Genomic DNA, 27297 nt, shown 5'->3' on the forward strand with positions numbered 1-27297 from the left:
CTCTCATAGTTGTGGTCTACCTATGATGTCAATTACAGGCCTCTCTCATTTTTTTAAGTGTGAGAACTTGCACAATTGTGGCTGACTAAATACTTTTTTTCCCCACTGTTTGTCCCCGGGGTGACAGATTCCCTTAAAGAATATACAGTATACTGTGAAACTTCTTTGAGATGACCGCTAGTGTTGTAGCGGGTGGTCTTTTAAAAGAAGATGATGTGGGGTGTGGCTGAAAATCTGTCATGGGAGTTTTTACTGTATTTGTGTTAGAAATACAATTAAATATATTGTGTAGTGGAAAACCTAATCTGATGGCCGGATCATGTGTAAGATGGCTACTTATAATTTTATAGGTTATTCGGCTTCTATAAAGGAATACTTCCTCCAATCTTGGCCGAGACCCCGAAGCGAGCAGTTAAGGTAAGTCCCTCATCGTAACGTTATATGTGATGTCACTTCTCTGACTGTGCGGTCAGTTTCATTCATCTTTTATTTGCTTTATGAAAATATTAGCCGCATGAGTTGTAGAAACCAGCAGACACACCGCACACAGAACCTGAACCCTCCCGGTATGTTGAGAAAGGGTTAAATGTCTCACTCCAGCTCCTGTCAGCTAACTGGGGACTTGACCTCTGACCAGGAATCATCAGAGACGTTTGTTAAATGAAAAGGAAACTAGAAAATCATCCCCTGTTCTGTAAAACAAATTCTCTATTTACATGTCATGCAAAGCCGCGCTTTACCTGCGCTATTTACATAACGTTGACATTACCATGGGAAGCAAATCAGAACTTTTGGCAGCCCTGCAGCTCCGCACAGAAAGAACCAGAGGCTCCAACTCTTTGTCTCCAATAGAGGGTAAAAAAAAATTGCATTAACCCTATACTTTCTGTGACTCCAGGTGTAATAAAACTGCACACTTGCATTGCCCCGTCTTTGTAATTTCCTTTATTTGCTGTGCCTCTGGATGTAAATGTTTGTCTGGATTTCATTTCATTTGTTAAAATGTGAAAAATCTTAGTAAAAATTTACAGTTTAAAAAAAATAAAAAATGAGCCCCTCATTTAGGGCTCTGGGTTTTACTGCCCTGGACAGAAGGGCCTGGTTTGTGAGTTCTGGTGCATGCCTTTCCCTTTAAACTTTAACTACTCCACCCCCTTATGTGCTATCTGTGCAGTTCCTTAAAAGTTTTCTTTTTTTATTTTGGAAAACATTTGTTATTGAAAATAAATTAGAATTTTGTTTTGTTGAGCCTGTTTTGACTCCAGCGCTTAATCTCCACCATTGCTCCCAGTGCTTATGGTCTGCAGCAGTGATGTCACTTTGGCAGTGCAGCAGCAGCCATTCAGTGAGCTCAGCGGCTCTGAGTGGCCATTAGCTTGGGCAAAGTTATTGGCTGCAGGGCAGTCGACATGACATCAATACTGCAGACAATAACAGAAAGTGGAAGCAGTGGCTGTAGGCTCTGTGCTGGAACTGGGTAAGGTGATTTAAGCTCAGTTGGTTTATTTTTTTAAACAGGACAAGGGCTTTAAAAAAAATGGAATACCCCTTTAAGAATGGGAGTGGAACATAGCTTCTAGCCACCCAAAAGCAAAAACTATGGAGTAACAAGGGCTTGTCTGCCTTTTTCCAAAGGCAAACTACAGATGTCAATGTGATATTCAAAGTGAAAGGCCATTCTGTACCTTATCATAGAGCACGGGGATGCAATGTGCTCGGCAACCACTAGTTGGCGGTGTCTACATCTATACCACCTGCATGGTTTGCATCTAGGGTACATATGCCCTCCCTCAAAATTTTCATGTGAAGATCAGGGATGTCTACTCAGACAGACAAGACAAGAGTCACAGATAGAATTTGCCAAGATGCGAACGTCCAGGCTGAGAACCACTGGTGAATGAGCAGCATCATTGACCAGCGGTCACATCCTCGTGGTTACCGCCAGTCACTGAGTATGCATTCCCAGGAGGGATGAACTGCGGTGACCTCAGCACCGTGAGGACTAAGTCAGTGATGAGGTCACCGCAGTTTAAGCTCAGTGTCTTCACAGCAGATCACCGTGAAAAGTTCTCAGCCTGGACGGTTGCATCTTGGCACCGTCCAGGTTGAAAACTATTTATCCCCCAGACATAGATGACAGCGTGGAGCGTGGGACAGAACGATGGAGAGGTAAGGGATATTGTTGTTTTTTACTTTAGTTTTATTACATACGACAAATTCTTCAGCGGAATTAGGCTTTAGGTGAGTATAACTGTGTTTATTGTTTTTAACTAAAAATGGAAAAGTGTGTTTTGTTTTATTTCTAATAAAAGACTATTCTGACTGTCTTTATTTACCATACAACTATAGAATTAGTAATGGAGAGATGTCTTATAATCACCTCTCCATTACTAAGCCATGGGCTTGATGTAACCTGACAATACAAAGGTGACAAATATGAACCCCACTTGCCGCCACTACAGGGCAAGTGGGTGGAGCCGGGCAAAGCGCCAGAACTGGCGCATCTAATAGATGTGCCTTTTCTTGGTAGCTGCGGGCTGCTATTTTTAGGCTGGGTGGGCCATATAAATGGCCCCTTACCAGCCTGAAAATACCAGCCCCCCAGCTGTCAGCTTTAGCAAGGCTGGTTGTCAAAAATGGAGGGGACCCCACTGCGTTTTTTTAAAATTATTTACTTAAATAACTAAAAAAAAATTGTGGTGACCCCTCTGTTCTTGATAAATAGCCTTGCTAAAGCTGACAGATGAGGGTTGCAGCCCCCAGCTGTCAGTTTTGCCTGGCTGGATATAGAAAATAGAGGGGAACCCTCTCTGGATTTTTTCATTTATTTATTTACAGCTCAGGCAGCAGGTGAGGAATACTCATCAACCGCTTCTGCTGTCACTGTTATTAGCGGCAGCAGGTGTAGGCTGATGGGAGTAATAGTTCAATCAGCTGCCACCTGCTGTCATTGTTATCACTTGAATACAACTCTCATCATTCTGATGATGAGCGCATCTTTAGCACCTGGCTTTGAGGAACAGCGCTTACTGTAGCGCTTTTTCCCTGGCGCCCGTCCGTTTGGTACTGATGCGGCACACAGTTGCCACATGTGTGCCGCAAGTATTGCACACACAGACACTGTCATTTCCGGTACCGTGTTTTTTTTTTTCCGGAGATGTGAAAGCAGCCTAAAGGTGTATTCAAATCTGGGATATGTATGACATTCTGACAGAACCCACATCTATCTCAAACCTGGAGCCCAGTCACTCTTTTTCAGGAAAGGAGAGGTAGCCTCTGCATTAATTCCCACTGGAGCTTTAAAAAATGTTCAAGTTTCCTTGTTCTGTAATATTGAGATTTTCCATGGAAATTAACAGAGCCATGCAAGCTTTGTGCTGCCTCCTTTCTTTTCCAGAAAGCAGGATTTCACTCCACAAACTATTTATATATACATATACCTCTTTCAAAGACAAGTCCATCAATACCTTTACGTGGCCAGAAATAACCTTTTGCATTGATTCATAAATGTGGCTGTCACTTCAGCTCTATTCCCTGCCTAGTGTCATCTCCTGTTTGACTGACGAAGCCATTGCATGATGTCACACAGCAGAGAGGCTGTCAGTCAAGCAGGAGGAGACGGCGCTGAGCGGGGAATAGAGCTGGAGTGACAGAGGCTTCAGATCTACCATAGCGCTTCAGCTTCTATATCTATTCAAACACTTATTTCTCGGTAACAGAAGAACGGACTTGCCATGTAAAGGTATTGCTGGCCTTGTCATTGAAAGAGCTACATGCACATATAAATTGATTTGGGGTTGAAATCCTGCTGTTCCTAGATAGATATGGGTTCCACATAAGTCCCCTAGAAGGAAAAGCACCTTTAAGTAACAGTGGTTTTATTGATTCAGTTCAGTGTTCCCTTCTTCATTTTTCAATCAGCGCTTTGTGCTGTAAAGCATGTTTGCTCTTCACAGCAGCTGTATTTACAAAGTGCGAAATGTGAGGTTATTTTTTTTTTCACATGTATCAAAAATATCCTCTCTTAGTGCTCATACGTATGGTTATTTTCTGGCTGCTCTATACAGAAACGTAATATGGTTCCCATGCTGTAAATATAACTCTTTACATATTTAATTTCATAATTCTAAACCATCATATTTGTCATCATATTTGCAAAAAAATAAAGCTGTGAACTTATAGCGGAATGTTTTTTTTTTCCTTTCCTTTTTTTTATGTTTGTTTTCTAAATTCTGGTTTAACCTGCATAAAATGTTCTAATTTCTTGCTAAAATTTTTACAAGATCTGCATTAATGAGAATTTGACAGGTTCCCCATGCCGCTGAAATCGCCATAATGTGTTTATTCGTATGTTAACATCCTGCCTAACAAGCCCTTTGTACAATATAAGATAAGTGATTAAAAAAAGGTTCAAGTCAATTTCCAATATGATAATTAGTTTTTGACTAGTCGAGGGGCGTTGGAGAGCTTACACTCACCTTACCTGAGTCTTGCGGAGAGCTGAGGGTAACAATGGCTCTGGTAAATTGGGCTATCAATCCCAGAGAGGAGCTTTAACATTATTACTGAGCAACCAGCCTGGGGAAACCAATGCCCCCTTGACTAACCTGAAACTAATTAGCATATTGGGAATGGATTTTAAACCTTCTTTTTTTGCCATCAATTGGAATCGCCTATACTGTAAAAAAAAAGGCTTGTTAGGCAGGGTGTTAACATAAGAATAAACATATGCTGGTGGTTTGGGGGCATGAGGGACCTGTCAGGTTCGCTTTAAAGGGACAACTGATACAGCTAAACACTTTCTCCACCTTTTCTGAAAAAGGCTGTGTTTTCACTTGAAAATTGGAGAGGACTAACATGCAACAACAAAACGCCCCATTGGTTTGGTGGGCGTTTCTAGCACAAAGTAAGTCAACTAATAGATGGTGTAATCTTGGTCAACACAATCTAGTGATTTCAGCCAGGCATGTTTGACTCTAAAATGCTGCAGTGTTTCAGGGAAAAACATTCTTTAAAAGACACCGATTCACGTGGGATATAAGTCAGACAGGTGGGACCCTGGTGGCGTGTGAGTGACAGGTCTCGTCCCACCTATCCGACTAGTCTCCTATGCGAGGAAATCACAGCCAGTGTCTGCTATATGCTGCCCGTAAATCGGACATCATATATCGGCTGTCAGGATCCCTTTTTTTTTTTTTTTTTATTTACTTTAAATGTTTTTATTCGGTTTTAACAACATTGAAATGAAAACAGAACATTCCAATTACGCTCAATAATAACAATAAAAAAGTTGTTAACATTGTTATTGTTAAACATTAGAATGTGAGTATAATATGTGAGCTTGATAAGGTATTAATATAAGCTCTTACATGAACCAAATAATTGTGTATGTGCTAGAGGAATGCAAAGAAGAAAGGAGGGTATAAAGAGAAAGAATGGGAAGGAAAAGGAGGTGTGTGTGTGTGGGGGGGGGGACACAAAAAAACCCCAACAACTTATTGAACCAGCACTTCAGAGGAGACCACATCTACCACAACATTCTATTTTAAGTGTTATTTTCTGACAAACAGATTGCCAGGTCATTCCCCCTCACTGAATAATATCCGACATGGCCATTGGCGATGAAAAGCTTTGAGGCGAGTGTGCAATCATGTTTTCCTTTTTCATAATATTGTTAGACACTTCCACCCATCTACCCAAAGTGGGAGTTTTTGTGGATTTCCAGCAACTTTTAATAATTGACTTGACAGTTGTTAGAAAGTGCCCAAGGATATTTCCAGATCCCTTTAATGTTTACGTTATCTAACCATTCCATGGGTTATTGAACTAAATTTTTAGAATATCATTCCATTGCCCCAACCTTGATCTGCCTGTATATACCTAATGTTCCCAAATGTGGACAACCCCCGATGGTGGAAAAATACCAGGTCATGCTATAATAGTCCATAGTAGTCCATGTCGGTTCTGAGGATTTTTAGCTATTGATCACTGAACACTGATAATGCCTTTCATTATCTGTATGAGTCTGATTTAGTGATGAGCGAACGTTCTGGGATAAGGTGTTATCGGAGCATGCTCATGTGATTACTGAGTGTCTTTGCCGTGCTCGAAAAATATATTCAAGTCCCCGTGCCCACATGTCTCAGCTGTTCGACAGCCGCACCATATGCAGGGATTGTCTAACAAACAGGCATCCATCCCTACATCTGTTTTGGCTGTCAAACGTCAACGTACAGCCGTGGGGACCAGAACATATTTTTTGGGCACTGTCAAGTCACCCAAGCATGCTCAGATAACACCTTATCCCAGCACATCCGCTCATCACTAGTCTGATTACAATGAAGCAACACTTTAGTCAGAGGCCCGCTTTTCCTTCCAACGCTGGTTCAGGCCGAGGTTGACCTCTACATTGCTTCTTTTAGAAGAAATCTCAGTACTGTATGGGGTTTAAGTGCACAATGTTTACATACTGACATCTCGAATATTCTCTTGTATGAATATCTCAGCACTAGCATGCCCACGTGACCGCACATCACTCATCACACATAATTATAGCAAACCAAAACAACCTTTAACAGCAAACTCAAACACGGAGCCAACTTTACATTTCCTGAGTGCTTGCTCTTTCTCTCTGTAGTAAAAGAAATATGCCCTTTGTATTTAGTTAGCAGGAAATGTATTAGTGAAATTAATAAGCTGTAATTATTTGCATTTCATGATTAATGGCTTTCCCTGTGCTGATTTATTTCATTACATCTCTGTATAAGGGTCAGGGCTATGCTTTTTATAATAAAGATATCCACTATCCCTGACAAGGGCAAAGTAAAAAATTCCGACTGCCTGCAGCTGCCTCTAGGGGGAGCTTGCTGTACATGGATTTATAGCTTCTTTTTGTCTTAAAAGGGTTATCTCATGGAAAAACATATTTAATTTATCCATAGAATGGATGTAAAATTGCTTGGGCGACATCTGCTAGGACCCCATCATATCACTTGGCCCCAAGCCCGATTTGCAGGAGATTGGATAGAACTGTAGTCATATATGTGCCCTGTATATGCTCCTTCCTATGTCAGCGGGAATGACAGAAACAGCCCAGCACTGTATTCTCCAATCACAGTAAGGCTACGTTCACATTTGCGTTGTGCGCCGCAGCGTCGGCGCCGCAACGCACAACGCAAACAAAAACGCAGCAAAACGCATGCACAACGCTGCGTTTTGCGCCGCATGTGTCCTTTTTTTGATTGATTTTGGACGCAGCAAAAATGCAACTTGCTGCGTCCTCTGCGCCCGGACGCGTGCGCCGCAGTGACGCATGCGGCGCAAAACGCAAGTGCGATGCATGTCCATGCGCCCCCATGTTAAATATAGGGGCGCATGACGCATGCGGCGATGCTGCGGCGCAGACCGCAAATGTGAACGTACACTAAGTGAGTTTCTACTGCTCTATCCAAAATCCTTCAGGATGGGGGCTCCGGTGGTCTATTCTAGTGATCTGTAAGGGTCCCAGCTTTGGATTCTCCAGCAATCATACATTTAGTGCATTTTGGGGGGGATAATAACTCATTAAAGTTAGTAGTACAAGGTTCTAATCATGGGCGATCAATTGTAATCTCTGGAGAAAGCTAGCACCCCTACAGGGCGAATAAGGCATTACATGTTCTTATTCAAATCAATTAGCGAGGATTTCACAGTGGATTGACCGGTGATTTTTACTTCCTTTCAGTTCTTTACCTTTGAACAATACAAAAAGCTGCTGGCTCCATTGTCTTTGCCTCCTGCATGGGTGAGTCCTGCTCCCTTATATCCTCACGCTTCTGTCTGTAATGATACATTCTTACAGGCAGTCATTCTGTAAAAGGTCATGTGATGACATCACCATTCTATAACTATGGTCTATATTGCTGACATCATCACCGTAAAAGCCATAACACTTATGCTTCCTCTATATTACACTGGTTCATGTTGCCTTCTCTGCAGGTTTTTGCAGTTGCTGGACTTGGATCTGGATTAACAGAAGCCGTGGTAGTTAACCCTTTTGAAGTTGTAAAAGTTAGTCTACAGGCTAACCGCAATGCTTATTCCCAGGTAAGTGTCCTGAAAGTTTAAAGCTCAAATGCTGTTTTTGATGTGTCTAATTTAGTTTGTATGACTGGCTTTTAAAAAAATTAAAAATTAAAACCCCAGAGTTAAAGAGGTTGTATAGGATTATTATTATTTTTTTTTACTATGGGCCCAAAACTAACAGGCATGTAGTTGTTCGCAGAGGCATCTACCTGGCCTGTTCTACCGGGCGCCAGCTCAGAGTAATTAATCTACTCCACGTCAACAGAGCAGCTCTTCTTCCCGGCTGCTCTGTCAACAGGGCGTGACTGCCATTGTCATGCTGATTGACAGATCGCTCCCTGCTGCCTAAGGGTATGTGTCCATGGTCAGGATGGCCGGCGGTATCGCCGCAGCGGCAAAGCCGCTCGGCGCTAAGCCCCGCCCCCTTTCTGAGACGCGATGATGCCGGATGTGTTAACTGTACACATCCGGGATCATCGCTCTCTCCCATAGCGCCCTGTGATATGCCTTGCGGGGACGCTGCGTCCCCGCAAGGTGTACGGACATGCTGCGATCTGAAAAGACGCGCAGCATGTCCGGAGTCGCAGGGAAGACGGATGTGGGTTTCCATGCATAGTGGACACGGGATTTCCAAAAATCCCCTCCACTATGCTGGAACATCTGGACGCTGCGTGTTTGACGCTGCAGCTCTGCGCAGCGTCAAACACGCAGCGTTTACTGACCGTGAAAACTCACCCTAAGGGTATATGCACACACTGCGGATTTTGCTGCGGAACCGCAGCGTTTCTGCAGCTGTGGGTCCGCAGCGGTTTCCCATGAGTTTACAGTACAATGTAAACCTATGGCAAACGAAATCCGCAGTGCACATGCTGCGGAAAAAAACACGCGGAAACGCAGCGGTTTATATTCCGCAGCATGTCAATTCTTTGTGCAGATTCCGCTGCGGGTTTACACCTGCTCCAATAGAAAACTGCAGGTGTAAACCCGCAGCGGAAACTGCGATAAATCCGCAGGAAAAACCGCAGCAGTCTTGCACTGCGGATTTATCAAATCCGCTGTGGAAAATTCCGCAATGGAATCCGCAGCGTGGGCACATGGCCTAACTGTGAGGAGTGGGCTATCATTCAGTATTATGTCAGCAGTCACACGCCGTCAACAGAGCAGAGAGGAAGAGAAGCTGCTGCTCTGTCGACGTGACGTCACTGGAAGCCACTGAATCACCAGCAGGAGCAGTCTATGATCGCTATGTACCAGCAGAGATTGATGCCAGACACAACAGGTAGGTAGATAGCAACTAACTAGCCTGTTGGATCTTGGGCCCATAGTAAAAAAATATAGTCCTGGATAACCCCTTTAAGGAATATGGACAACTTTGAGTAAAGTTTTTTTTCTTAAAGGGAATCTGTAAGTAAGATCAAACTGCAAATATGGGCTTGACATGTAAATCCATCAGCACCTTTATATCTTCTATCTGTTGCTGCATTTCCGAGAGATTAGCATTTTAATCCCTATTCAAATGAAGCGTTAAGTGCACGAAGGAGGGGGGGGTGACATAGCACTTCCAGAGCCTCCCCAGGTTGTTTTCCTGCCCAGCACCAGTATTTTTATCTTGATTAATAGCACACTGTTTGATTTCTTTGCCTGGGGCCTGACATGAGACAGTGCACCTCACATATGACCCCCACATAGTGTTCAGTATAATTACTATACCATTGTACGTAGTGGTAAACTAGCACTGTATAAGTGTGAAGAATCAACCCTGAGCAGCTGCAATGTGTTTGGGAGCCCCTTCCAGTATGGACAGTTATATTACCACATATTATTGTTGTAACTTAAGTGGGTTTCTCAGTACAATGAAATGATATTGATAGCCCATCCTTTAGATAATTCATCCATATCCAATTTGTGGGGTCCAAAACCTGGCACCCCCACCGATCAGCTGTGGCAGCGGATGGATGTAAACAGTATGACTGACCAGAGCACCACAGCTCCTCACACTGTTTAGTGGCCACTGCTGGGTACTACAGATCAACTACTGTTCTAATAGGTGGTAATCTGCAACCTGATAGTGGACACTAAACCCTGTACGGTGCTGTGGTGTTCTGCTGCCACATACTGTTTCCATCGGCTTCTAACAGCTGATCATTGGGGGTGTCGGACCCCCACCATTTATCATTTCTCCACATGTTAGGTGAAAAATGTCTGATCACTTCGGATCTCACCTTTGGGGCCACCAATGATCATAATAACGTCATGAATATAGTGGTAGGTGCTAGTCCTGATACTGCTCCACTCACAGGGAACATGGGAGCCCATTCTAGTGACCGCTCTGTGGATAGGTGATAAATGTTATTCATGGCCAACCTCTTTCAGCCTGTTGCCCCTTTTACTAGATATTATGTACAAGACCTAGGGGGCACGGGAATGGAGAGTTGACAATTGGAGATGTGACCTTTTGAAATGAGAAAGTCTCATCCTCTATTTTCCATTGTTTTTACTTTTCAACTCTAAATTTATCTTCATCTTTTGCTCTTGAGTGACAGTCCTAATTGCACTGTCCTACATTCCTGTATCACTCAGTCTGTGAGATCTTTAGTCTTCTTATGTCCTTCACATGTCAGGGAGGAAAAGGCTTTACGTCCTGCATAACAAAATCAACAAAGCAAGTGCTACTCGGTGTGTGTTCCACTATGTGGGGATTAGGATTGACCATAAACCTGATCTCATACTACCCCTTTAATTCTCTCAAATTGTATCATGTTAAGGTACCTTCACATTAAGCGACGCTGCAGCGATAGCGACAACAATGCCAATCGCTGCAGCGTCGCTGTTTGATCGCTGGAGAGCTGTCACACAGACCGCTCTCCAGCGACCAACTATGCCGAGGTCCCCGGGTAACCAGGGTAAACATCGGGTTGCTAAGCGCAGGGCCGCGCTTAGTAACCCGATGTTTACCCTGGTTACCAGCGTAAAATGTAAAAAAAACAAACACTACATACTTACATTCGCGTCCCCCGGCGTCCGCTTCCTGCACTGACTGAGCGCCGGCCCTAACAGCAGAGCGGTGACGTCACCGCTGTGCTGTACTTTCACTTTCACTTTACGGCGCTCAGTCAGTGTAGGAAGCGGACGCCGGGGGACGCGAAGGTGAGTATGTAGTTTGATTTTTTTACATTTTACACTGGTAACCAGGGTAAACATCGGGTTACTAAGCGCGGCCCTGCGCTTAGTAACCCGATGTTTACCCTGGTTACCAGTGTAAAACATCGCTGGTATCGTTGCTTTTGGTGTCAAACACGACGATACACGCCGGTCTGACGACCAAATAAAGTTCTGAACTTTGTTCAACGACCAGCGATATCACAGCAGGATCCTGATCGCTGCTGCGTGTCAAACTAAACGATATCGCTAGCCAGGACGCTGCAATGTCACGGATCGCTAGCGATATCGTTTAGTGTGAAGGTACCTTTATTATAATGTAACAGGTTCACCTTCAGTGTTCAGCACAGAATTTTAGACCTTTTTAGGTGGTGGCCAAGGATAGGCATTTACTGTCCTTTAAAGAGTTATTCCCATCTTTAGAAGTTTTCACCTATTTAACCAATGGTACTGCCACCAATCAGGATTTTAGAGCCCCTTTCTCAGCAGAAAGGGGCTCTGAAATGACCCATCTGAATGGAGCAGTGGTGTACAGCCACCGCTCTATTTATTTTCCATGGGACTACTGGTAAAAGTTGAGCCCTGTACTGGCATTCCCATAGATAATGAATGAATCAGTGATGTGCATGTTGGGCCACTGCTCCATTCATACCAGACATTTCAGAGCCCCCTTATTGGGTTTGGTGGGAGTCCACCTGTCAGACCTCCAGCGGTCAGCAAGCCATGACCTATCCCATGGATTGGTGATTACTTCTACAGTTGGGAATAACCCTTTAATGCCCACAGGACACTTCTTCTCCATGTTTCTTTTCTAACCCTGGTGTAACAACATTATGGCCAGCATCTTCTAGGTTCCACCACAGTCCTACAGTATTTTTCAGGATATGTAAGACCTCTTACATCATCTTATAGTGTAAGCCACCCCTCCCGTATTATCTTCCAGCAACCATCCACCTTTGCACAGGCTCGTCACGTGATCCAAACTGAAGGGCTAGGATTGCGAGGTCTAAACAAAGGACTATCTGCCACTTTGAGTCGCCACGGAGTCTTCAATATGGTTTATTTTGGATTCTATTTCAATGTGAAGAACGCTTTTCCGGTTAATAAGGTACCATAGAAAAGTTGTTTTACTTGATACAGTTTATTAACATAATAATTTACTATTGGATTATGCATGAATCCCCACTACCTGTGTCAATCGATGCAAAGCTGAAATATCCCCTTCAAGAAGAAGAGAACCATTGGGGCACTGGATATAGACACTTGATATAGGCATTTGACCACATTGACGTCTACAATAAATAGGAATGTCCTTACCGCCAAGGATTGAGTGTTAATGAGTGACCCAGAGCCAGTAAGGGGTGCATCGTTTTAAGTGTTATGGGCATGCCCTCCATGTTTCTCATCTCTTTTACTGTGTACTCCTTTGTTCTTTGTACTGTTATATGTTTCTATAACCAGATAATAATCTGCTTATAACTCACCTTTGCAAAAAAAAATTTATTTTATTTTCTTTTGATTTTTTAATTGGGTTTTTTGCCTTTAGGGATCAATTTTGCCTTGACTTGAGAATTGTTTCTTCCTTTCCCTCATGAAAACACAACAGTTATGTGTTGTATGTGTCCCATCATTGACAAGTTATTCTTAACATGACCCCCTCGTGTTATTATTCACTGCTGGTAGCATTCCACTGAACGGCTGGAAGAGATGGTAGATAACACACTGACAAATAACTCAGATGGCTATTAGAATGAAATGTGAAAATTACAGGCAGAAAGTCATGAATGGAAATGGGACTATGGGTCAGGGGTGCATCCCTGCTATAGGTGTTAGGATCATAAGAATTTGACCTGGAGCATTAGCAAAATACTACGAGACCTAAAAGGGGTTTTCCAATTTTGGAGAGAAAAAAACTATCCCACAGCTGAAGCTAAAACCAAACTGAGCTTTACTTATCCTTCCTGGGTCCAGCTCTAAGTCTCCTCCACTGCCTCTGGTGTATGTTATTGTCTGTAGCCAATGAATGAGCTTGGTAGCTGCCAAGTAGGCGGCATGAGCAGCTGTGCTCTTTGATTGGCTGCAGCGCTGTCCACATGACATCAGCGCTGCAGATAACAACGGAAACTAGGAACAGAGGTGGACGCTCAGCGCAATACCTGGGGAGGGTGTGTATGGCAAATTGTTTTTTTTTTGTTTTTTTTTACAAACTGCACAGTTTTGGAAAAATCACTTTAAATGAAAGAAGGAACTAAAAAAACGACTGAAAGACAACTTCAGGAAACACTGTTATACCTAGTGCTGAGCCTAATGTATGGTGTATAACTGATGAACACCACAAAAAAGCCATGCACCTTCAGTCCCGGTGTCAGGCACAATACAGTATACAATATAATTTATTTTCTTTAAATACCAATTCTGGATAATCTTTCCTTACAACTCAATGTTGTACTGTTCCCATGTTACATCTTATGGAAATGTATGAATAAATTGTTGACACCCCCCTTGTCGGTGTTAGAGATGCTCCTTTTTCAGGGTACATTTTTAGACAAGTCTGACTCAAGAATCACACCTATTAGTGTGGGTATAAAAGACATCTTTGTGTATCAGACCCTAGTTAGAGATCTCATACTTGAAAAATAAAAGTCTGATTTCCATCTTCTCGCGAGATTTTGCAATGTATTACTAGGAACGCTAGCTGCCAGGAGCATCGGTGATGCTGCGCAGGACGTTGGTAGGTGAGAATATTGCGATTTTTTAATTTTTTTAATTATTTTTCACATTATATCTTGTTACTATTGATGCTGCATAGGCAGCATCAATAGTAGAAAGAGAGCGAGCCAGAGAGAATTTCCCTAACGGGAAATTCTTCCACGCATGCTCAGTTTGAAAAGACGGGACCCGTCGCTGGATTCCTGCTTTTCACAGGCAGCAACGATTTTTCGACGTGCAGAAAAAACGTTCCTCTGAACGTTTTCTCTGCCCGACGGACCGTTTTTTTACGCAGGATCCAGTGCACGACGGATGAAACGGATGGCCATCCGTCACAATCCGTCGCTAATACAAGTCTATGAGAAAATGCAGGATCCTGCCAATTTTTTTGCAGGATCCTGCATTCTCAAAAATCGACGTATCTCGACAGGAGCTGAAAGACGGAAGTGTGAAAGAGGCCTTAGCGGATCCACGTCACATGGTGAGCCCTTACATAAACTAGCCATAAACTTTCTAGCTGCCAACTCTTTATCCCTACCTCCCCTTACACATGCATGCTCTATTCATCGGAGTGTGCATATGCTCTCAATTATTAAATAGAAATAATCTTCTGCCAGACACAATCTGCCAGAGATTTGTCTTCCCTGAGAACAGTCAGGCATTGATTTGCAACATAGAACAAAAAACCTTACCAGCACCTTCATATATTGGTAACAGATATCTACTGCAATGAATACATAATTTGCAAAATGGAGGAAAGCAGCAGCACTCTGTAGAGACCAATACACATGCGAACACAAAAACTATCATAATTGCTGAGTAAACTGTAATAAAAAGTAAAAAAAAACAATTTTTTTTAATTACTTACAAAAATGAAGGTTCTTAGCACATAAATTGGCCAATTCATGTGAGCCCATCAACCGCAACAAGGTGACACTTCTCTGATGGGTCCTATGATCTAAAACATGCCTCTCTTGTGCTATAAGTCTACAGTGTGAATGGGCAACATGCCTCTCCTGGGTTTGAAACCTCCACATTTAAGTAAGCTGTAGGAACCAGAGGTGATTATAAACACCCTTGGGCTGATGGGTGGGGTGCCCAGCCGCCAATGGATAACTGCATAGAACCAAAACCCTGACTGATCCTCTGCCTGGCGACATCTGTTTGGGGAGACTTTGCACACCCAAATGTAATTTATTTATTTTACTTGCTTATATGGCGCCATTAGTTTCACAGTGCTTTACAGACGTTATCATCACTGTCCCCATTTGGGCTTACAATCTACATTCCCTATCAGTATGTCTTTGGAGTGTGGGGGTGAAACCCGGAGGAAACCATCGCAAACACGGGGAGAACATACAAACTCCTTACAGATGTTGTCCTTGGCGTAATTTGAACCCAGGACCCCAGAACTGCAAAGCTACAGTGCTAACCCCATAAGATTGTCGATTGGTCATCTGATCTGTGGATGGGAGGGTATAGATGGACTACCTTCATTTATTTAATCTTCATTGCAGTATGAGACAAAACGTAGTCAAATAAATGGAGACAATTAAGGCAGGAATTGCTGGATTGTATTGTGTGTATTTCCCATGTTAATACTACTTGGTCCGCAGCTCATCCCATATAAAAGATTTAGGACAATGGGTGATAATAAATTTGGTCAGGTCACCTCCTCCCCTGCTGTCATTGCATGCTCATTTAGGCTGCTTTACTGCCAGCCTGGCACAACGTCACATGTGTATGGCGCTACAACGATGATGCCACGCCAGGCTGGCTAATTAACAGAAGAGCTATAGATGGTAGGAGATGGTTCTCAGATTTCCTGTCCGATGGTCACAGATTGGCAGGACCAGCAGCCAGATCTTTAATCGATTTCCATCAAATTGTGATCCCTAAAGACATGGGGATAGATGGGTATACATTCTGTGGTGAAGGGCAACAGAATATACCAGTGCCATGTCAATGGTGGGTGGTTTGCCTCTTATATGGCATATTCTACCTATGATGGTTGTTATATGCAGCAGATTGATATGAATACTTGCATTCTCCTGTTATGAAGTAGAGGAGTCAGATACGGAAGTAAATTCACTGTTTGCAGCTGAATCACAGAAAGAACATATAATCCCAGAGACAATATTTTCCTTGTCGAGTTAACAAGGACTAGTCACTCTGCATTGTTGATGTGTCAATTTTCTGTTGGCCCGTTGACTCTTCTTGGTTCTCTGTGGCATAGGCAATGATGGAACATGGCAGCATCTAGCCCTAACTTATTAACAGGGAGGATTACACATAAATTATGCACAAAGAGTCAGATTTCCTGCCATTCTACTACTTGTGTATCTTGACAAGGAGGATTTGACCTTAGTATGGAAATATGTGAAGTATGCAGTATTTGGCATATCCTGGGTCTTCATGTGGGTTGTTTGTGTTGGGGTTAGCGGGTTCCTACATATGAAGTATCAGAGTAAGGTCCTATTGACATCAGAGTTTTTTTTCGGATAACATATTTGCTGGGAAAAGTTACAGATATATACTGTATATTGAATAGAGGCTGTAAAGGATGCTATATGGTGGAAAAATAACCAATAAGCTGTAGGAGAGATCAGCGCAAATAAGGTCTTATCTGAGAACTACAGTAAGCTTTACACTCAGATTAAACTCACCTGTTGAATCTGTTAAAAACGCATATAATGTAGAAAGATCAGCTGTAGCGGATCCACGGGTCAGACATGCAGCCGCGGGGACTAGGACATATTATTCGAGCACGCCGAAGACACTCGGTTAGCACATGTGCATAACTCGGATAACCCCTTATCTGAGCATGTTTAGTTACCACTAATAAGGTCCTCTTAATAACTCATAAAACATCCCACCAGTTATTGTAAGCAATGAGAATGGTTTGCTCAGTCTTTATTATCAACCTGATAGACAGTATAAAGCTGAATTTAAGGTGTTATTAGACCCCCATATCTATTGGGTCCATATACCACTGTATAGATTACACATATGACCATTGACCACCTGTGTAAAAATGGAAATACTGGAAATATCCATCATTAACATTGCTGGCAGGAGTGAGATTGGGTTTCCTTTCCCCCATTTTTACAGAAGACGTACATGTCCACTTTTAATTTTAGTGTAATCTTTGTGGTTGTCTTCAAACGCACAGGACACATAATCACTAAGTTCTTCTAATAGCTGATTTGTGAGTCAATAGTACCAAGTGACCCAAACTCAGATCCCAGGTGAAATTGTCTTCTACAAGACCTTTTGGCCATATTATAACAGGTATGTTATTGTCGAAGTATCTTAACACATTGGACGGGCCCTTTGCCCTCTGATGGTTTAATTCTGTGTTCTTGTTGGCTGGCTATGTTAAAAAGGAAAGTGACACTTAGGCTGTATTCACATTTACATTGGAGGCTCCATCAAGCTTTCTTAAATGTAAAAAGCAAATCCTGAGGGAGGATATTAGCGAAGGTAATGAGGATGTCGAGTCCATATGGGTCGAAATTCATGGAGGGAAAAATGGTAACAAAATTCTCATTGGGGTCTGTTACAAACCCCCAAATATAACAGAAATCATGGAAAGTCTACTTCTAAAGCAGATAGATGAAGCTGCAACCCATAATGAGGTCCTGGTTATGGGGGACTTTAACTACCCGGATATTAACTGGGAAACAGAAACCTGTGAAACCCATAAAGGCAACAGGTTTCTGCTAATAACCAAGAAAAATTATCTTTCACAATTGGTGCAGAATCCAACCAGAGGAGCAGCACTTTTAGACCTAATACTATCTAATAGACCTGACAGAATAACAAATCTGCAGGTGGTCGGGCATCTAGGAAATAGCGACCACAATATTGTACAGTTTCACCTGTCTTTCACTAGGGGAACTTGTCAGGGAGTCACAAAAACACTGAACTTTAGGAAGGCAAAGTTTGACCAGCTTAGAGATGCCCTTAATCTGGTAGACTGGGACAATATCCTCAGAAATAAGAATACAGATAATAAATGGAAAATGTTTAAGAACATCCTAAATAGGCACTGTAAGCGGTTTATACCTTGTGGGAATAAAAGGACTAGAAATAGGAAAAACCCAATGTGGCTAAACAAAGAAGTAAGACAGGCAATTAACAGTAAAAAGAAAGCATTTGTACTACTAAAGCAGGATGGCACCATTGAAGCTCTAAAAAACTATAGGGAGAAAAATACTTTATCTAAAAAACTAATTAAAGCTGCCAAAAAGCAAACAGAGAAGCACATTGCTAAGGAGAGTAAAACTAATCCCAAACTGTTCTTCAACTATATCAATAGTAAAAGAATAAAAACTGAAAATGTAGGCCCCTTAAAAAATAGTGAGGAAAGAATGGTTGTAGATGACGAGGAAAAGGCTAACATATTAAACACCTTCTTCTCCACGGTATTCACGGTGGAAAATGAAATGCTAGGTGAAATCCCAAGAAACAATGAAAACCCTATATTAAGGGTCACCAATCTAACCCAAGAAGAGGTGCGAAACCGGCTAAATAAGATTAAAATAGATAAATCTCCGGGTCCGGATGGCATACACCCACGAGTACTAAGAGAACTAAGTAATGTAATAGATAAACCATTATTTCTTATTTTTAGGGACTCTATAGCGACGGGGTCTGTTCCGCAGGACTGGCGCATAGCAAATGTGGTGCCAATATTCAAAAAGGGCTCTAAAAGTGAACCTGGAAATTATAGGCCAGTAAGTCTAACCTCTACTGTTGGTAAAATATTTGAAGGGTTTCTGAAGGATGTTATTCTGGATTATCTCAATGAGAATAACTGTTTAACTCCATATCAGCATGGGTTTATGAGAAATCGCTCATGTCAAACCAATCTAATCAGTTTGTATGAAGAGGTAAGCTATAGGCTAGACCACGGTGAGTCATTGGACGTGGTATATCTCGATTTTTCCAAAGCGTTTGATACCGTGCCGCACAAGAGGTTGGTACACAAAATGAGAATGCTTGGTCTGGGGGAAAATGTGTGTAAATGGGTTAGTAACTGGCTTAGTGATAGAAAGCAGAGGGTGGTTATAAATGGTATAGTCTCTAACTGGGTCGATGTGTCCAGTGGGGTACCGCAGGGGTCGGTATTGGGACCTGTTCTCTTCAACATATTCATTAATGATCTGGTAGAAGGTTTACACAGTAAAATATTGATATTTGCAGATGATACAAAACTATGTAAAGCAGTTAATACAAGAGAAGATAGTATTCTGCTACAGATGGATCTGGATAAGTTGGAAACTTGGGCTGAAAGGTGGCAGATGAGGTTTAACAATGATAAATGTAAGGTTATACACATGGGAAGAAGGAATCAATATCACCATTACACACTGAACGGGAAACCACTGGGTAAATCTGACAGGGAGAAGGACTTGGGGATCCTAGTTAATGATAAACTTACCTGGAGCAGCCAGTGCCAGGCAGCAGCTGCCAAGGCAAACAGGATCATGGGGTGCATTAAAAGAGGTCTGGATACACATGATGAGAGCATTATACTGCCTCTGTACAAATCCCTAGTTAGACCGCACATGGAGTACTGTGTCCAGTTTTGGGCACCGGTGCTCAGGAAGGATATAATGGAACTAGAGAGAGTACAAAGGAGGGCAACAAAGTTAATAAAGGGGATGGGAGAACTACAATACCCAGATAGATTAGCGAAATTAGGATTATTTAGTCTAGAAAAAAGACGACTGAGGGTCGATCTAATAGCCATGTATAAGTATATAAGGGGACAATACAAATATCTCGCTGAGGATCTGTTTATACCAAGGAAGGTGACGGGCACAAGGGGGCATTCTTTGCGTCTGGAGGAGAGAAGGTTTTTCCACCAACATAGAAGAGGATTCTTTACTGTTAGGGCAGTGAGAATCTGGAATCGCTTACCTGAGGAGGTGGTGATGGCGAACTCAGTCGAGGGGTTCAAGAGAGGCCTGGATGTCTTCCTGGAGCAGAACAATATTGTATCATACAATTATTAGGTTCTGTAGAAGGATGTAGATCTGGGGATTTATTATGATGGAATATAGGCTGAACTGGATGGACAAATGTCTTTTTTCGGCCTTACTAACTATGTTACTCATTTAGTAGGAATAGCTTTGGCCCTTAAAAAAAAAAAAAAAAAAAGAACACTGAAGTTTTTTCAAGTTGGGGCTTTTTGCTGTTTCACTATCTTGACAGCTATGTGACATTTCCTGCTTCTGAACTGGGAGATACCACTGTGTAGGGGGAGAATAGGAATGTGCAACATGTAAACACATGGGAGACCTAGACTGCTGTCCGCCTTAAAGGGAACCTGTCGGCAGGATTGTGCACAGTAACCTACACACCGTGTCAGGTTGGCGCCGTTATACTGATTACAATGATACCTTGATTGATGAAATCTGTCTTGTGGTTGTTGTTTAATCTATATTTTCAGTTTTGAGTTAATGATATGCCCGTGCTCTGGGGCGGCATGTGGGGGTCTTCATGTGGTGTTCTGATTAGCTATTCATAATGCAAAATGCTGACAGGTCACTGATCCTTCACTGACCGGCCCCTAGTTTGCATAATGAATATCTAACATACTGAAGAAAGAGATAAAAAACCCTTCTACAGGCAGGTGCCAGCCGTGGCACCTGCTCTGCAGCAAAATTGCATGTTTTGTGTGCCAATAATACATTTTATTTAGGTTATTCAGCTAGTGAAAAAAAATCAATTTGAAAATGGCACCTGCGCAGTAGCTGCTATCGGTGTCTAGCTGTGATAAAATAGCTGCTACTGTGCATGCGCCGGCAGTGCCATCTTTCTGGAGAAGAGAAAAAAAATTCCTTCTCCAAGAAGACGCAGCCTGCGCAGTAGCAGCTCGGAGATAGCCGAGAGCTGCTACTGTGCAGGCACGGCGGGCGCCATTTTCAAGTAGATTTTTTTTTCTCTAGCTGAATAAAATGCATTATTGGCACACAAATATACCATGGCTAACTCCTGCCAGCAGAAGCTTTTTTTTTTTTTTTAAGTATATTCAGATATTCATTATGCAAACTAGGGGGCAGGTCAGTGAGGGAGCAGTGACCAGTCAGCAGTCTGCTTTATGAATATCTAATCAGAGCACCACATACACCAACCTCGCCTTGGGGCACGAGAATCTCATTAACTACAAATTGAAAATAAAGATTAAAGAACAACCATAAGATTGATTTCATCAACCAAGGTATCATTTTAGTCAGTATAACGGCGCCGACTTGACACTGTGTGTAGGCTACTGTGCCCATTCCTGCTGACAGCAGCTGTTTTGATAAATCCGCAGTGCAAAACCGCTGCAGTTTTTACTGCGGATTTATCACGGTTTTTATTGCGGTTTCCGCTGCGGTTTTTCACCTGCAGTTTCCTATTGGAGCAGGTGAAAAACCGCTGCGGATTCCGCACAAAGAATTGACATGCTGCGGAAAATAAACCGCTGCGTTTCCACACGTTTTTTTCCGCAGCATGTGCACTGCGGATTTCATTTCCCATAGCATTACATGGTACTGTAAATGCATGGGAAACCGCTGCGGATCCGCAGCTGCGGAAACGCTGCGGATCCGCAGCAAAATCCGCAGCGTGTGCACATACCCTAATGCTGGATGTACTATAGTTTTATAGAAAGAGATATAAATTGGATTTCTGTGTATTATGAAGCAGCAAGAGGTCGCTAGAAACCGCAATGGAGATAAGTCCTGTTAGCCTTCTTTTCGGTTTGATATGGATACTTTGATGTTTGATATGCATAGATTGTGTGTGCATAGTTTGATGTGGGTAATATGTAGTGCGAGACTCAGATTAACCTTTCATAAGTAGCTCTGCCCTCCACTTTCATACTGACCTTTAGAAGCAGTGATCTCCTCTTCATGCAGAATAACCCTTTAGTAGAAACAGTTTTTGTGTTTTAGCTACTTTTTGGGGTGCATTGGTTAATTAATTCACCATGAGTCCCCGTAATACTGAGGGGAATCATATTTACTTCTGACGTATATTTTAAAAAAAAGTCATATTAGTCATCAGAATTTGACCCTTAAACTATTTATATGTGCATGTAACTTTTTCAAAGACAAGTCCATCAATACCTTTACGTGGCCAGAACACTCTTCTGTTACTGAGAAATCAAGATTTAAATGGATACGCAAATGAAGCTGAAGGGCTATGGTAGATCTGAAACCTAGGTAACTCCAGCTCTATTCCCTGCCCAGCACCACCACCTCCTGCTTCATGGACATCCTATTTGCTGTGTGACTGCAGGCAGAGGAGCCGTCAGTCAAGTAGAAGGAGGCGGCACTGGGTGAGAAATAGAGCTGGAGTGACAGAGGCTTCAGATCTACCATAGCTCTTAAGTCTCATTTGCATATCTATTCAAACCCTGATTCTCAGCAAAGGAGGAACGGACTGGCCATGCAAATGTATTGCTAGACTTGCGTTTGAAAGAGCTACATGCCGATATAAGTAGTTTGGGAGTGAAATCCTGCAGACAGATTCACTTTAAATATGTAAGATTTTGAGTTAAGGAACAAGATTTCCAGATTTTGTGTAAATTTCATATAAATTTTACAGTGTAAAAAATTAGATGCTAGAACATTTGCTGCATTCGTCAGCTGGTAATCTGAAGTTTACACAGTTGCATAAAGGTGCAGAGTTACCCAGGGTCAAGTAGAGTTTGCAGTCAGTAGTTCACGGAGCCTCCACCCTTCTGAGAAAGTGGCATGAACAGTGAGCTGCGCGTACAGCAACCATGCGCCTCCTGCCAGCAACAGATGCCAAACTAAATGTTGAATAATTAAGCAAAGCAAAGCTACTGAGGCTGAATGTAAACCCGTTTTTTTAACCATTGCAGGCATCTTATTAATACGATATAGCGACTGTTGAAAGAAACTTTATTTAACGGCTAAGCAATCATGCATATAAAATATTGGTAATGCTTCCATTGCTGTCTGCGGAAGCACCGCTCCTAGACACTTATGGCAAGCAATTATAATTGGCGTTCCTCCTACTGGGAAAAATGCTTAAAAGTAAACATTTTAATCAGCGTGTAGTGAACATTCACGTGTAATTAGTGTCATTACAAGGTTGGTTTAACAGGGTTGTCTCACCTTGTTAAGACCATGGTTACACGTCGCGATAGTGTTGTCTTTTTCTTGCTACGATCATGGTGAAACCGTGATTTTTTTTTTTTGCCGGAAAAAAATGCATCATGGCTACAATTTATGAATGTAGCCTTAAATTAGGTAAAATTGCAATGTGCTTGTAAAAACAAACTAATTTACAATTTACCCAAATTTTGGTTTCCATCTAATTGCCTTGAGTTGTGACCACTGCTGCAGTCTAGCAGAGGAGACAGTCTTTCTGTGCTAGTGCTGCCCTCAAGCCAAGTGGATCTGGCCAACTATAGAGCCCTTGCGCTCTGATAACATTGCTGAGGCAAAGCTGCCTGGAAGAGGGCACAGTTCAGACCAGCAGTGCAACCATGCCACTGGTTCGTACTGTCAATTTTCAAGAATACCCCGCCCCTGGCATGTAAGAGGCCAAAGCTGAATGCAAAATGAGCACTCCCACTTGATTAAAAATTGTCTACTTCATCAGATTCAGAATGCTTTACTGCTTTCAGACCTAGGTTACGTTCTTAACTACTGAGGCCAGATACAGCTGAATCCCTACCAACAGTAAATGTCACAATCCTAACTATATTTTTACTCTAGTAGTTAGTGGCAGGTCATTATTTTAATCTCCTATGTATGGAGCAGGGTCAGGAGTTTAGTCCGCACAATACTTGACAAGTGCTGGCTGGTGTCGCACACTTTCACACACCTTGTTAAAACAGCGACAGGAGCTAGCTCCGATCGCTACTGTTTACCTATTTAAATGTCATTGTCAATTGTTGACAGTGGTATTTAAATGGTGCACTCTGGCTCTGATCACCTCCCTGCCACACAATTGTTGAGTGTTGATGGTTTGTCATGGCAGTCGGTGGGACTGCCGATGGGTCCATTGCTGTAAAAATTATAATAAGAAAATGACAGAATTGACATTTTTCATTACAACTCCCTGAAAAATGCAACTAAAAGGCATAAAATCGGCATATGTGTCCCAAAATGGTGGCAATAAAAACATCAGCTCACCATGCAAAAAAGCCCTTAGACTTTTTTCGATGGAAAAAAACTGAGCAGGACTATAAGCTGGTATACATGCAAAATGTAAGAATACATTCACGCTATGGCCATTTCATAGACAAGACCCAAGAAAAAAGCAAAAATGAGCATATAACATGCAGTCAGTAAATGGTATTAGTACATGTAAATGACATAGGGGACTTGGTTAACTCTGTTTTGATCAAAAAAGCATAAAAGCCATCCCACCACGACAAGGTGTGCCCATCGGGATGGTCCTAACTAACCTGTCTCTATTATTAAACCATTACCATGTGTCAATCATCGTCAATGTGAATAAGGGCCGATCAGGGCAGAACCTGAATGAGACACCCACCCACATAGTAAGGTTTTAATACTAGAGACAGGTTCGGACTGTCCTGATGGGTACACCTTGTCACGATGGCATGGCTTTTATGCTTTTTTTTAAATCAAAATAGCATTGACTAAGTACCTTATGACATTTACATACACTATTACCATTTACTGACTTACTTCCTATAGAGTATATGCTCTTTTTTTTGGGGGGGGGGGTTGTTCATTGTTCGATTGAAAATCAAAACAGTTATGGAATTAAGAAAACAGCAATACAAACCAATTTGTTTTTCATTATTTTTTTTGGTCAAATTTGTAAAAACAAATTTAATGCCAGGTCATTTTTAAAGCGCAATGAGCACCGTCAAACCTGAAACCAAAAAACAATGTTGGAATTGCTTTTTTTTAACTATTTTGCCCCACTTGGGATTTTCTTTTCTGTTTTCCTGGACATTTTAAGGTAAAATGAACAATGTCATTCAAAACTACAACTTGTTCTGCAAAAAATAATACCCTCATATGGCTATTTCCATGGGAAAAAAGCAATGACTTGGAAGAAGGGGAGGAAAAAACAAAAGCACACACACAAAAAAGTTGAGTGCTCATGAAGAGGGTTATATGTTACTAGCTATTGAACCCGTTCTATACCCGGGTTGCAAGCATTTTTATTGGTACATTTATACAGTGTCTTCAATAAAATGGCACTGGAGATGGTGCTATGCCCACGCGCTGACTCTGCCATTTTATTGAAATAATGTACTACAACTTCAGCATAGCAGTGCGCACACACCGGCCAGAGGGATAATAGCAATGGCCGGTGCGTGTCACTGACGTTGTAGTAGAACTCTTCAATAAAATGGTGCCGGAGTGAACGCATGCGCATCCGACGATCCGGCGCCATTTTGATGAAAACAATGTGTCTGTGAATTCGCATACAATGTCTTCAAGAAAACGGCACTGTAGTGTGGTATGCGTATGCGCTGACTCCGGCGTCACACTGCGCGGTCAACATAGCAGTATGCATGCGCCAGCCATAGGGATAATGGCAAGGGCCGGCGCGTGCGCATTGCCATGCTGACGTTGTAGTATAATTCTTCAATAAAATGGTGCTGGAGTCAGTTCTTGTGCATAACTCGATAACTCGGTAGTGCGGTATTCATATGCACTGACTCTTGTGGCACACTGCGTAGGCGCTGCCCATCCCGGCTTCAGACAGAAGGACGCATCCACTGTTATATAAAAGATTATCCTGCAATAGAAGTCCCAGCCCATGGATAAAAGTGGTGAAAGAAGCATATGAAATGAATGCTACATCTACTGTGCTAAAGGCCACCTTATAAAAAAACTGCTTGTCCTGCTGCAGGAAGGAGCAAGAATATGTGACGCCCCAGGGCCCTGGTTGTCACAGTGGCATTGCTTTCCTCACAGGGAGAGTGATGTCACGCTTGGAAGCGATGGAAGATTCCTCTTAACAGGTAATTAGCACATACAACACGGTTCTGACTCCAGGCCAGAAGGGGGAGCTCTACTCCCAACTTCAGGGGAGCTGCTCTCTCTGGTCGGGAGGAGGAGTTAGTTGCTAGGCAGTTGGGAAGATTTAGTCAGTTGGTGCCAGACTGGAGCAGTCTGAGGCAGAAGGACGGGTGAGGGGCCGTACAGCCTGAGGTGCTGTAGCTCCTAGATAGCGAGATACAGAAGGAAGAACAGCCTTTAGCTAAAGTGCTGGAGAGCGAAGCACAGGAGAGTGACAACAAGGGAGAATAGCTGCGACTGGGCTACATCTCTGATTGAGCGCAGAAACCGGTAGCCGGAAGACCGAGGCTTTTGTGGGACTCTAAGACACATAGGAGAAACCGGCAGGACAGCAGGATTATACATCACCTGTTCGCCATAACACCCAGGAGACACAGTGACACATAGAGTCTGGGTCATGATAGAGACCCTGTAAAAAGACTTGTCACCTGTCATACCTGCTTGTGTCCCAGTTCAACAAAGGACAGAGATAACTGAGAGGACCCTGCTACAAAGCCATAGGCAGTAAGGGACTATAACAACACAGCGCTAGAAGGAAGGCTTTTAATTCCACCTGATAAAGCTGGACTCTGAACTTGCTTCCAAGCCGGCCGGACCCTGCCTGTACCTGTGATCTGGTGCCCTGGACTGTGGCTACCTGCTACTATCAGTAAACCAGGTAAAAAGACTGCACAACTGCGTCCTTTGTTCTTTACTGCACCACTCACCATCTTCCATCTATTCACTGGGAGCCCTGGGGATATACTTCACCTGTGGGAAGTTATGCCATCTGACTGCCATAACATCACCCCAGAGGACCCCTTTAAGCAACATTGGTCATCCCTGACCAAATACCACTGGTGGTGTCACAAACTTTCCTTATTTCTACAAATTCCTTTAAAGACCATCCCTTTAACCTGGGCGCCCAGGACCACGGACCGGGTCACTGCCACCGTGACACATCCCCTTAAAGTAACGGACCCGGTACGGAGTACCCAACGGCCCTGGTGGGCGACTCAAATACATTTCCAAAAATGTATTCTACAGTATTTGGTGGGAAAAAGCTAATATTCTTGAGGACTCTAGGATGATTCCCACATACAATATTTGTCTGACAATAGACTACTCATCTTTATGTATTGTGACCTGGAAGCATAATGATATAATATGTGTGTAGTGCTATGTAAGTATTGTACGAGTTGTAGTTGCCTATTGTGCTATGTTTGCAAGATTTCGTCTCTTGCAACGAAGGGAATTTAACATACAGAGAAAAGCCAAGTAAATGTTCGTGTGACATGAGTCCATCCATTTGTCTCTTATGACAGAGACTTATTTCATAGTGACT

General features: G+C 42.6%; 1 protein-coding gene across 1 annotated transcript in view; it reads left to right on the forward strand.

The window, feature by feature from the left end:
* SLC25A21 (solute carrier family 25 member 21) overlaps positions 1-27297 on the forward strand; it is a 577980-nt gene that overhangs the window by 478772 nt on the left and 71911 nt on the right. Inside the window, exons 5-8 of the mRNA XM_077262656.1 lie at positions 351-417; positions 7724-7783; positions 7978-8085; positions 12167-12331. Coding sequence (XP_077118771.1) covers positions 351-417; positions 7724-7783; positions 7978-8085; positions 12167-12331 — 400 coding nt within the window. The remainder of the gene's footprint in view (positions 1-350; positions 418-7723; positions 7784-7977; positions 8086-12166; positions 12332-27297) is intronic.

Source organism: Ranitomeya variabilis, chromosome 1, assembly GCF_051348905.1.
Source record: "Ranitomeya variabilis isolate aRanVar5 chromosome 1, aRanVar5.hap1, whole genome shotgun sequence".
Classification (NCBI taxonomy): Eukaryota; Metazoa; Chordata; class Amphibia; order Anura; family Dendrobatidae; genus Ranitomeya; species Ranitomeya variabilis.